This window comes from Sorex araneus, chromosome 3, assembly GCF_027595985.1.
Source record: "Sorex araneus isolate mSorAra2 chromosome 3, mSorAra2.pri, whole genome shotgun sequence".
Lineage (NCBI taxonomy): Eukaryota > Metazoa > Chordata > Mammalia > Eulipotyphla > Soricidae > Sorex > Sorex araneus.
Window position 1 is genome coordinate 157,289,754 of NC_073304.1, and position 12,278 is coordinate 157,302,031.

The following is a 12,278-nucleotide window of genomic DNA, read 5'->3' on the forward strand; positions in this document are numbered from 1 at the left end:
CCGAGGCCATCCTGAACACCCCACCCCCCATCTGGGAGCCAGAAAGATGGTGCGAGGAGCCCTTAGCCTTAGCCCACCCCATACTGGCCGAGCCCTACAGCTCCCCTGGGTGTGGCCCCACCCCCACCCCCACCCAATCTGAGTCTGGAGAGGGTGATAAAGGTAAAACATTCACTTAGATTACAGAAAATAATGCAGACACAATACAAAACTCCAGACAACAATCGGGAGGTAGGGCAAAGGCCGAGCCAAACAATCTCAGGCTCATGCCAGCGCAGAAACAAGACTGCAGCCGGGGCCCAGGCAGGGAAGGCGTCCCCTCTGCACAGGGAGCTTTCTTCTCTCTCAGCGTTTGGGCCATGCCCGGGTGTGCTCAGGGATCACTTCTGGCCCGGCCTGGGGGACCATATGTGATGTCAGGGCTGGGACCCAGGTGGGCGCGTGCTCGGCCAGTGCTCTCCCCCCCCCCCCCCACCGCCCCGTATTCTCTCTCTGGCCCCGGAGAGGGGTGTGTTCTTATGGAAATGCAATTCTGTCCAGCCAAAGGTCCCACGTCCCCCAAGGTTGGTGCAGGCACCTCCTCACGGACTGCCAGAGGTCAAGGAAGCAGAGTCTTGGTGGAAGTTAAAGTATTTATTGATGTGTTTAAACTCTGTACATTCTCCACAGATCAGATTAAGGAGTTGGTAGGTGAAGTTTATCTGTGCATAGTGGGAAGAAACATGGATAAAGGGGAGGAGAAGAGAAATAAGGATAACATTCACAGGGAAATAGAAAAAAAAAAAAGACAAAACCAATGGAACAAAACAGAAACAGAAATACCACAGGTTACCAGAACCTTCCGGATAAAAAAAGAGAAGAGCTGTGAGCGTATCCACACACTAGACAAGCATCACGGGAGGGCCGGGGCGGGTGTGGATGGCGTGGCCCTCCCAGCTCGCTCCCCGTCCCTCCTGCAGGGGCGCCAGGAGGTGGGCAGCGGGGAGGCCATACCCATGTCCGAGGGGAGCACGTGCCGGGAAGAGCTGGGGGGGATGAGAGCAGCAGGGTATCTGGACGCCCCAAGGCGGACTCTAGGGACAGGGCTCAGGGCGCTCCGGGGGGCGCTTCCGGCGGTCACTTCTCAGCCGCTCTCTGGAAGCTCACGGAAGGGGGTGGCACCCCTGCCGTGCCCCAGCCCCCCCCTCCCCAAGAAAAGCCGGATGGTGGACGGGCCTGGTGGGGTCGGTTCCACGCCCGCAGCTGGAGCAGGGCTGCAGAGGGGGCGAGTGAGGACAGAGGAGAGGGACATCTGCTTAATTTAAAAAAAGGGATCTACAGCCACGCGCTCCGGCTTCCAGCCCGCCCCGATGCAGGGGCGCTGGCTGCGGGCCGCCTGCCTGGGAGCAAAGAAGTGGCACCCACGGGTGTGCCCCATCTCGGTGGTCCGGGGGCTCGAGAGGGTGAGAGGCGGGGTGCCCTCAGATCTGCATCTGCTCCAGGTACTTGTACGTGGGGTTCTCGTAACCGTGGTTCTGCATCTTGTTCAGGTGACGTTCTTCCGGGGTGAGCATGGGGTCCACCTGGAGAGTGGGGTGCGGCGTGAGCAGGGCCACCCCTAGGAGGCTGTGGCCATCTGCCCCTGGGCCGGGCCCAGCCCAGGTTCACAGAGCTGAGCCCACACCCCAGACCAGAGCTGTCTGAAGCTCAGTGGGCCCAGGTGGTACTTGGAGAAGGTTCTAGAAGCCGCCAGTCCACCCCGGGCAAGAAGCAGAGCCAGGGCCAGAGGGGCAGTACAGCAGGGAGGGCGTCTGCCTTGTGTGCAGCTGACCCAGGTTCAATCCCCTGCAGCCCATATGACTCCCCGAGAACCACCAGGAGTAACTCCTGAGGACAGAGCCAGGTCTGACCCGCGTCCGGCCAGGTGTGGCCCAAAAAGCACAGAAAGGGAAAAAGAAGAAGGCTGAACTGCAGGGCAGCGCCTTTCCTGTGACTTTGACATTACTTCCACGCGACTCGAGGGCCCGCAAGTCCCAACCCCCAACTAAGGAAATGAGTCCTGGGGCTCCTGTGCCCCCCACCCCAGGCACCTCCAGGGAGCACTGTGCCTGGAGCAGCCCCAGCACGGCCTGGTGTGGTTCCCCCCGCCTGGACTCTGCGGAGGGAAGGAGGCTTTGCAGCCGGGTGGTCTGAGGAGGCCTCGGGGCCGCGAGGAGGGCCGCCTACCTCCACGATGCCGTGGCTGATGGTGCCGTACTGCCGCTTCCTCAGCATCACCAGGCTGATGACGATGACCGTGGCGATGGCCACGGCGATGACTAGCAGGCCGATGAGGGCACTGCTGCTCAGGCTGAAGTCTTCTCGCAGGGGCCCTGCTGGCTCCTGGGGGACCGAGGGGGGCACAGGGCCCGGTGACGGGGGCTGCCGGGGGGCCCCGTGTGATAAGGGGCCCAGGTCTCCACCCCGAGCATGGTCCCGCCCCGGCAGACAGGATCCTGGTTTCCTGGGGCATCCCCGTGTGGGCTTGCGGGGGGGGGGGGGCGGGGGGGGCAGGGCCCACGTACCGGCTCCTCCACCAGGCCGCCCACGCGCTCGGCATTGAAGATCATCTCCTTCACGTCCAGGGTCTCATCGATGACCTGTAGGCACGGGCCAGGTGAGGGCCAGGCGGCAGGGGCTCCTGTGCCCCTCACTCACACACTCACACGGTCCGCCCTCCCCGAAGACACAGGCTCTGCTGCAGTCACCACGGAGCCCACTCGGGGCAGGACCGAGTGAGCTTAAGCAGCAGATGCTGGACCTGGCAGCAGGGGTGCGGGGAGAGGGAGAGGGACGGAGACCAAGGCTCCCGCATCTGCGTCACGGGACACAACTGGGCTGACGGAGCTGGAGGACAGACCCTCGCCCCTGGGTCACAGCACTGACTGCCACGCCGGGGGGGGGGTGGGGGGGCAGGGACGGGGGTCGGAAGAAGGGGCAATGAGGGGATGCAGGGATGGGGGGAAGGGGGGAGCCTGGCACCGAGCTGCTGGTGAAGGGGCAGGAACCGTACAACAAAACTACACATCAGTCAGCCTGACAGTCTTCACGTTACCTAACCTACACCAAAACTGAGGAGAAAAAGAGACGGGCCAGAGTGATGGTGCAGGAGGCACTTGGGGTCAATCCCTGGCACCATGTTATAGTCCCTGAGCACAGAGCCAGGAGTCGTTAGCCCTAAGCTACGCTGGGTTTGGCCCTGAATATAAAAAAAAAAAAGGAAAAAGCTAGAAGTACTAGAAGTTATGACCCCGCCCGACTCAATTATCTCCAAGTGGCCCAACCTCCACCCACTTGAAGATGGCCCAGTTCACTCCTGCCCTGGCGCAGCCACGCCTCCCCGAGGGCCAGCTCACACAGCAGGGGAGCACTCGGGGGTGGGGGAGCACACAGGAGTAGTGGTGACCTGACCCCCCGCCCCCCGCCCCCACCGCGAGTGCTCACCATGTCCTCGTCCACTTTATTCTTACTGTTGATCACTTTCTCCTCGGCCCCGATCAGCCCCCCGGCTGGCTCGCCTGCACCGGAGCCTGTGTGGAGAGGTCAGGGCTGAGGCCCCAGTGTCGGGGGCCCAGCCCTGGAGTGGGCACCGTGCGCCCCCACCCCCGGGTGAAGGTACAGGCATTTGTCAGAGACAGATGGTAGGATGGAGGCGGCCGTGGAACATGGACCCGGGTCCAGAGCACGTGGTCACTCAGACACTGGGGCGTGGTCCAGGGCAGCGGGGCCTGGAGGTGCCCGGAGACCCCGTGGCAGGGGCTCCCCCACCTCCACGTGGGTGCCCCATGCCCACCGTGTCCCCTTGCCCGGGTACGGCACCTCAGACACTGGGATGCTGCTTCTCTCCCGGACTCCCAACACCCCATCCCGGCTCATCTCTCGATGGCGCGGCAGAACCAACTCAGGGGGGCCAAGACAGCACCGGGGTTCCGGGCCAAGTGCAGTTTGATTCCGAGCACTGCCAGGAGTGACCCCTGAGCACAAAGCCCAGTCAGCCCCGAGCACTGCTGGGTGTGGCCCTCACACCAAAAATCAAGTAAAAGGCAGGCAGGATCTAGGGGAGAGCAAGCCTCCCCAGCCACAGCAGGGAGCCTCTGCACGCCCGGCCCCCACGAGCCCCTCAGGCATGGCCGGGGAGACGGCTCCGGGACACAGGGTCCGATCCCCAGACCAGATGGCGATGCCCCCCCCCAGTGGAAACCAGGGAAGCACCATTCCGCACCAACGCCCCAACTCGGGCCTGGGGCAGAGGGCTCAGGGAGACATGCTGCCGACAAGCCGCCCAGGTGCCCCACCAGAGGGGAGAGGGGCGAGAAGGCCCGACACCCCAGCCTCTCGGAGCGACAAGACCTGACCTGAAAAATAATGAGGTGCTGGACAGACTCAAGTCTCACTAGTCCAGATGGTCCCAACATCGGGGGCCAAACCCCCACATTCTCCAGTCTGGTCATTTGGGTTCTTCGAGACTGAGCCAACCAGCAACTTTGGGGGACCAAGGTTGGTACTTAAATGACTAACAGAAAAATAGTGAAAGCAGGAGGGCAAAAAGCCCACTAACCCCCCGGGGAAGTCCTTTTTCATTTCTCCATCAACACCTGTGCTGGCCAGAGCATCATCAGCCAGGGACCAGGAGGAGACTGGGCCCTGCAGCACCGGGCGCTCTGCTGGCCCCGATTCTTAGCCAGAGACCCACGGGGCCTGAGTGCGCGTTCCAGGGACACATGGAGAGCAGGGAGCATCCTGACTCGAGACTCAAGACCAAGTCACACAGCAAAATCAAGGTAAAGGGGTGGGGGTGCCCCGTCCTGGAAGTGTGCTGTGCAAAGCACGAGGGAGAGTCCCAGCCCCTGGACACTCTCACCAGTGGACACATGACCTATTCCACCCACCAGCTTCAAGTGTGGCCTTGGGACCGCCCCCAGGATAGACACCGTGCCCAAGGCCATGGGGTGGCCACAGGCTTCAGGGGCAGCAGAGAGCAGGGATGAGGGGTGAAGATTCAGAGTCAGGATGGGGCCTTGCAGGAGGCGGGGCCCTGGGTCCACTCCCTGGCACCACAGGGAGAAAAGGAAAAAAAAAAAGTACATTAACGGCCTTGAACCTGAGACCCAGCAGTGAATCCTGGAAGACAGCAGCTCACCGGAGATCTCTCCGGACCCCAAACGGAGCCAATTCCTCCAGGGCCCCTCAGATGGGGCGGGTGTTCCCTCTCTGCCCGCTCCAGATGCACTCCCGGTGGCCACGAGCTTCCAGAAGCAAACCCAGGTACGCGGGTTCAGGCACTGAGACTCCAAGCCACATGGCAGCAGCGGCACAAGCCGTCCCTTCTCGACTTCCTGTCTGGGGTCCTGGCTGTCGCACCCACAAACTGCCTCTGGGCGCCACCTCAGTACATTACAGGCCTTGGTCCAGAGACTTCCAAATGAATCTCAGGATGGATTAGTTCCCTACAGAGAGCTCTCTGGACCCCAACCATTTGTAATTTCAGAATTCAGAAGTGTGCGGCTGCTTCTGCGGTCATGCGACCTCATGATATTCATAATAAGCAAGAGTAACTAAATTATCTAGCATCTGCCCTTGGCAGGCGGGCTTGAGTGGTGGTGGGAATATTTGAAGTAACAGTGGTGGGACTGGTGTTGAAATATTGAATGCAATCAATTAATGCGAATAATCTTATGAAAATTTTTTTAAAAAAGTAACCTGCTGACTGTACATGGTGCTTACTCTTTTGGTTTTTCACTTCATTTTTTGGGGGGTGGGGGTGCTCCCAGCTTGCTGCCTGGGGACAGACAGGGACTCCAGCCTGCAAAGCCTGCCGGGCCCTTGGAGCTGCTCCCCAGCCTTTACTCAGTATCTGCCAGCCCCCACCCCATGCCAGTGGGATCTGCACTCCAGTCCGGCACCCTGTCCCCAGCCCCACTGCCCTGGCACCCTAGGAAATGAGGTGGCGACGGTCACAGGATGGGATGGAACAGAAAATGAAGCCTGTGGCACATGGGGGGTGTGGGGGAGGCCGAGGGGCGTGTTGGACACACCGACCTTTCTTCATGGGGTGATACGACTCCGGCTGAGGGTCTGGGAGAGAGGAAAACAGAACAGCACAAAAGGAGATTAAGGAAGAAGCCGTCTCGCCACAGGTGCGGCCACAGGTCCTGCCGTGGACCTTCTGTCCTGGAAGCCACACGGCCCGGCCCACGGGCCCCAGCAGGAGAGAAGCCAAGAGGAAACCCCCCACCCGCTCGCTCCTGTTCTGGGAGGCAGCCAAGGGGCAGTGGGCGAGGCTGGGTTTGGACAAGGAGCCCGGCACAGGATCCTCCCAGAAGGGGCTGGCCTGAGGCCCCCCACCCCCGCAGCGCCCCTCTCAGCCTGGGCTCGGACCCTGCTCCACCTGAGTTCTCATCAGACGCTGACCCTCCCGAGACCCCAGGAGGACGGCCGGGCCCCCTGAGCAGGGCTATCGGGCTGAAGGAGCATCCGCCCGCACGGGGCCAGGGGCTGAGGCCAGTGCAGGCCAGGCCTCCCTGTGGGGGCCTATTTTTATCATCACTGGGACAGCGATAAACAGAATCAGGTTCCACACCCTGGGCTCCTCGCTTGTTTACTCTGGGCGCGGCTGGCAGGATGCTGGGGAGGCAGGGGACAGCTCCCCCGCCCCTTCTTGGGGCCCAGGACAGAGGAGTCGGCGACTCGGCATCCTAGCACCCACGAGGCGGCCGAGCCAAGAGGGGACACGTCGCCTTGAACAGAATCGCCCTCGTTCCCAACCCCCCCAGAGCCCCAGACTCAGGGTGGCCCTTCGCCTCCCTGCACCCCCCCGCGGCCCCCCCAGGCCATACGCACCTTCGCTCTCGGGCAGGGACGGGAAGGGGTGGAAGGGCTGGAAGGCGGCCAGCTCCTCACTCTCCTCGGAGCTCACCCGCACGTCCACGGGGGTCTCGGAGATGGACGCCGTGAACTGGTCCACGTCCGCACGCTGCTCCTGCAGCAGGGCGTCTGGGAGAGACGAGGGTCGCTGGAGGCCGGACTCTGTTGGCTCCGGCCCGCGTGCATCCCGCAGATCCCCTGCAGTGGCCTTCCCGCCTCAGGCGTCCCCCCGGGCATCGGACAGCCCCAGGCCGGCGCCGTCCCTTGAGGCCCACAGCCCCTTTGTGCTGTGCAGAACGGCTGTGGCCCAGCTGCCCTCCCACCCTCCTTCCTCAGACTCCCCCAAGCCCTGGGCCCCCCAGTCTCCACAGCCATGTCCTGGGGCAGTTTCTACTTCGGACCGGCCCGAGCAGCCAAGCACAGGTCCTGCATGGTTTGGGGGTCATAGCCGGCAGTGCTCAGGGCCGACTCCTGGCTCTGGCCCCCTGCAAGGAGTGCTCAGGGGACCATACGGGATGCTGGGGATCAGACGTGGGTTGGCTTTGTGCAAGGCAAGCTCCCTTCCTGCTGTGCTATGGCGCAAGTCCCACAAAGCACAAGTTTTTCGAAGCTCATGTTGAATTTTTGGGTTTACGGGGGCCGGAGCGATAGCACAGCGGGTAGGGCGTTTGCCTTGCACGCGGCCAACCCGGGTTCGATCCCCGGCATCCCATATGGTCCCCAAGCACTGCCAGGAGTAATTCCTGAGTGCAAAGCCAGGAGTAACCCCTGAGCATTGCTGCGTGTGACCCAAAAAGCAAAAAAAAAAAGAATTTTTGGGTTTACTGGCTCGGTGCTCAGGAACCATATGAGGTGCCGGGGATTTGAACCCGGGGCCAGCTGCATGCAAGGTAAGTCCTTTAAACCTGTCCTACCTTTCTGGCCCCACGTAAATGTTTTCCAGCCCCTAGTTCATAGCCTTCAAACCGCCGCCCCTTATCCTAGAGCCAACTGAAGTTCCCAGACTGTACCAAGGTCTCGGCTCCCTCCCGGCGCCCAAGGCAGGTCCCTTCCAGCATGCCCACAGGGCTGGCTCCTCCCTCCTGCTCAAACAGTGACCCCGCACAGGGCTGGGGAGGGACCCCCCTGTCCCAAGGCTTCTGTTCGCCCATTTCACCCCTACACTCAGACAAGCCAGTATGTGCTGGTGAACACAGGAAGGAGAGACTCAGAGAGGGCAGGGGAGGGGCCGTGTGTGGGGAGGGGTAAGGGGTGTGTGTGTGTCTGAGTAGGGAGGAAGTGTGTTTCGGGAGTGTGTGTGGAAGGAGCCTGTGTATGGGGAAGGAGCATGTGTGTGTAGGGAGGGAGCATGTGTGTATGTGCATGTGGGGGGGAGCATGTGTGTATGTGCATGTGGGGGGGAGCATGTCTGTGTGCATGCGTGTACAGGGAGAGAGTGTGTATAGGGAAGGAGGGAGGGAGCGTGTATGTGTGTGTGTATGTATAGGGAGGGAGTGTAAGTGTGTAGGGACGCCGCCGTGAATGTGTCAGCATTTCGCACAGGCAGCGCCACAGGAAACTCCTGGGTCCTCTGCAATTTCACACCCTCAATTTTCCTTCCGGTAACGAGAGACGGATGGAATGGGAGGCCGGGCTCCTGCCAGCCCATCTGTCCTCTGGGCCGTGCTGACACACCACACCAGCCCCAGCGGCCTCCAGACTTGCCTTGCCCCGCCCCCTCGAGCCCAGCTGTGCCCCCTGAGCCGGGGGCCACACCCACCAATCTCCTCCTGGATCTCCTGGGCGACGAAAGGGACCTTGTAGAGCAGAGACAGGCTCTGGTTCCTCCGCTCCTCGATCACGTGGAGGTGGGTCATCACCTGCAGGGGTGCGAGGGCGGGGAGGGGGTCAGGGAAGCAGCCCTCGGCCAGCGCTCCCGCACACACTTCCACAAGCCCTCGAGAAAGAAGGCCATCGCTGACCCCAGAGACCAGGGAGCCCGCCCAGCGCCGCTCCCAGTCAGCACGTCCAGCCTCGCGCTGTCCACTCCCGCAGGGCCGAGCCCAGCACCCTGGCTCCCCCCCACACCCACGGCCCACTGCGGATCAGGCTTTCTGACGAGCACGGTCTAACTTTCCTGCACGGGTTCAGAGAGGCCAGTCTGCACCGGGCCACACAGGGCCTGTGTGTGGAGAGGAAGCTGGGCGAGTGTCACCCGGGCAGATCAGACGGAGGGGGCCGAGGGAACACAACCCCCGGCTGGAGGCGCGGACCCAGGCAGTCAGAGCATGCGCCTCACATGCACACGGCCTGGGTTTGAGCCGGGAAGAGCCGACTGGGGAGAAGGGGGCACTGGGGGCTCTCTCTCGGGAAGCAACTGCTCCAACGAGCAGCGTGAGCCGCAGAACTATTCCAATTTAACTAAATGAGTCACTCTTCTGAGAGCTTCAGACAGGGTGGGTAAGCCTGCCCCCGGCCCCCACTCCCAGCCTTGGGGGTACTCTGCTGCCCTAGAACCATACACAGCTGGGGAGACCCTGTCAGCCTAGGGCATGTGCTAGTACCGGGGTTCGAACTCTAAACCTAACACTTAAAGTGCTGCTGAGTGTCATTGAGGACTTGTGAGTCTTTTTTCTTGTTTGTTTTCTGGGCTACACCCAGAAGTGCTCAGGGATCACTCCCGGCAGCGCTCAGGGTACCTGGAGTGACCCAGGGCCTTGAACTGTATAAAAGGCAGTGCCACACCTGCTGTGCGGCTCCCTCTGGCCCAGCCTGACTTACCCAGGGACAAACCCAGGGATGACACGTGCAAGGCAAGAGCTTCGCCCCCTTGTGCTTGCTCTCTGGACCCTAAATCTGACTTTTATTGATTAACTGGGGAGGAGGTGGTTTGGGTCACACCTGGCAGCGCTCAGGACTGACTTTTGACTCTGCACTCAGTGACCACTCTGGGTGGGCTCAGGGGACCGTGTGGGGTACCAGGGATTAAAGCGAGTCAGCTGCATGCAAGGCAGGTGCCTTACCTGCTGTACTGTGGCTCTGGCCCCACTGCTATTTTTAATTTTTAAAATTTTTTTATTTTGAAGTAAAAAAGAGGTTTTATTCAGAAAGAGAGAAGAGAGAGAAGCGAGGGAGGGAAGGGAGAGGGGAAGGAGGGAGAGTCAGAGAGAGAGAGACTCGGGAAAGAACGTGGGCTGCTCCAGAGCGCAGAGGGAGCCCGGTGCACATCCAGCATTAGATATCAAACTATGAGAGTCCACATCTCAGGAGGGGAGATGCGGCGACACGTGCTCGGGCACTAGATGGGCACAGGCAGTACATGGGCTCGGGCAGCACATGCGCCCAACTAATATCTTTTTTTTGTTTTGTTTTGTTTTTGGGTCATACCCGGCGATGCACAGGGGTTACTCCTGGCTCATGCACTCAGGAATTACTCCTGGTGGTGCTCGGGGGACCATATGGGATGCTGGGAATTGAACCCGGATTGGCCGTGTGCAAGGCAAACACCCTACCTGCTGTGCTATCACTCCAGCCCCCCCCCCAACTAATATCTTTTAAGAAGAGTGTTTGCAGTGCCTGAGGCAGAAGCCGGAGCCTTATATGCAAGGCACACACACTCACACTTCGGCCTTATTGCTTTTTCCAATGTAAAGAGCCAAGGTTGCTTGTCCAACAAAAAAAATAAACTGGGCCGGAAGAACCTGCCTCCCTTGCAGATCCCAGCTCTTCCTGAAGAGGGCGCTCTACACAAGTGCCTCAATAGCATGGGCTCCAAGCCAGGAAGGTCCGGGGCCAACCTGGTAAGGGCAGCAGAGTGCTGTGTCCAGTGCAGACGGGGGGCACTGTGACCTTTCAGAGGCTGGCATGAAAGCACAAGGGAAAGCCCACAGGCGACCTCAGTGGAGGGGCTGGCCCACAGCCACACCCACGAGAGCAGTCGCCCATGAGGCAGCGCTTGTGAGCCATGAGTCACGCGCCCACGGAAGGTCAGGGGGCAGAGGGCGGGACAGACCACGCCCACGCGAGTCGGGTCAAGCAGCACGGATTGGGGGGCTGGGAGCTTGGCCCACGCTCGGCACCAGGCAGAGGGGTGCGTGGGGGCCAGCAGCAAAGCTGCCCAGATGGACGGCGAAGAGTGGACAGTGGACAGCATGCCCAGGAGCAGACAGTGCAAAGCACAGCTGAGAGTGGACAGTAGACAGCATGGCTGTGAGTGGACAGCTCAGCTGAGAGCACGGTGGACAGCGCGGGCAAGAAGGCTTGCTGTGGCGAGGACAGACAGTGGACAGCACGGCCATGAACGCTCACCGTGGTGAGAGGACAGTGGACGGCACGGCCATGAACGTCACTGTGGTGAGAGGACAGTGGACGGCGCGGCCATGAACGTCACTGTGGTGAGAGGACAGTGGACGGCGCGGCCATGAACGTCACTGTGGTGAGAGGACAGTGGACGGCGCGGCCATGAACGTCACTGTGGTGAGAGGACAGTGGACAGCGCGGCCATGAAAGTCACTGTGGTGAGAGGACAGTGGACGGCACGGCCATGAACGTCACTGTGGCGAGGACAGACAGTGGACAGCATGGCCATGAACGCTCACCGTGGTGAGAGGACAGTGGACGGCACGGCCATGAACGCTCACTGTGGTGAGAGGACAGTGGACGGCGCGGCCATGAACGTCACTGTGGTGAGAGGACAGTGGACAGAGGCTAAGGGCAGTGGGTGGCATCAGCCAGCGGGGTGGGTATGGGCGGGCCCCGAGCCTGTGTCATATGGGTGTGCTTTGACCCCTCCTGTAGATGACCTAGTCCCTGAGGCTTCATGTGCTGACTAACATTCTGCTTTCCCCGTCCACTCTCCACACACACGTCTCATTCTCCACATTCTCCACAGCCTAGTCTGCACATTGGACCGAAAAATGGAAAAAGATCGAAAACATAAAAACAACTAAACACCAGCACTGAGGCCATCTGAGACCCCCGGCCCCGCCGTTTGTCCCCATCCCCACCCCCCAGATGCCAAATCTTCACCCTGATGCTGCCCAAGGACCGTCCATTCCCCCCAAACTCCCCCATTCTAAACCAGTGCCCACACTGATGCTCGAGGGTCCAAGCCCCACCTGCCCCCTTTCCAGTCTCCCGAGTCTAGTCCAAGCGCGAGGGAGGAAGCTGCAGTTCCGGGAGAATCCTGCACCTGGGTCTGCGTGCAGGAGGCCAGCCAGGGTCTGAGCCACAGGACCGGCCTGTGAACTCACCACACTTCTGCCCCCAACAGTGGGGCAGTGAACCCAGACTCCAGGTTCCAGGGACACTCGGGGACTGTGGGCAAGACGTCCCCCGCCACGCGTCCCCTCCACCAGCAAAGGGAAATGTGGTCGAGGTCGGATCATTCTGTCACTCGGGGAAGCTGAGAGGAAAGG

The 12,278-nt window shown here is 61.0% G+C and overlaps 1 protein-coding gene across 4 annotated transcripts in view; it reads right to left on the reverse strand.

Annotated features, from left to right (window-relative positions):
* Positions 1-618: 618 nt before the first annotated feature.
* The window catches only part of APLP2 (amyloid beta precursor like protein 2), a 57,687-nt gene continuing 46,027 nt past the window's right edge, over positions 619-12,278 (reverse strand). For 2 of the 4 annotated variants that reach the window (XM_055130720.1, XM_055130718.1), the window contains 7 exons: positions 8,642-8,741; positions 6,859-7,011; positions 6,058-6,093; positions 3,463-3,548; positions 2,544-2,618; positions 2,206-2,361; positions 619-1,562 (listed from right to left, as the gene is read on the reverse strand). In XM_055130720.1, the coding sequence (XP_054986695.1) occupies positions 1,461-1,562; positions 2,206-2,361; positions 2,544-2,618; positions 3,463-3,548; positions 6,058-6,093; positions 6,859-7,011; positions 8,642-8,741 (708 nt within the window). In that variant the 3' untranslated portion in view covers positions 619-1,460. The remainder of the gene's footprint in view (positions 1,563-2,205; positions 2,362-2,543; positions 2,619-3,462; positions 3,549-6,057; positions 6,094-6,858; positions 7,012-8,641; positions 8,742-12,278) is intronic. The other 2 variants (XM_055130721.1, XM_055130719.1) reach the window with 1 other exon arrangement.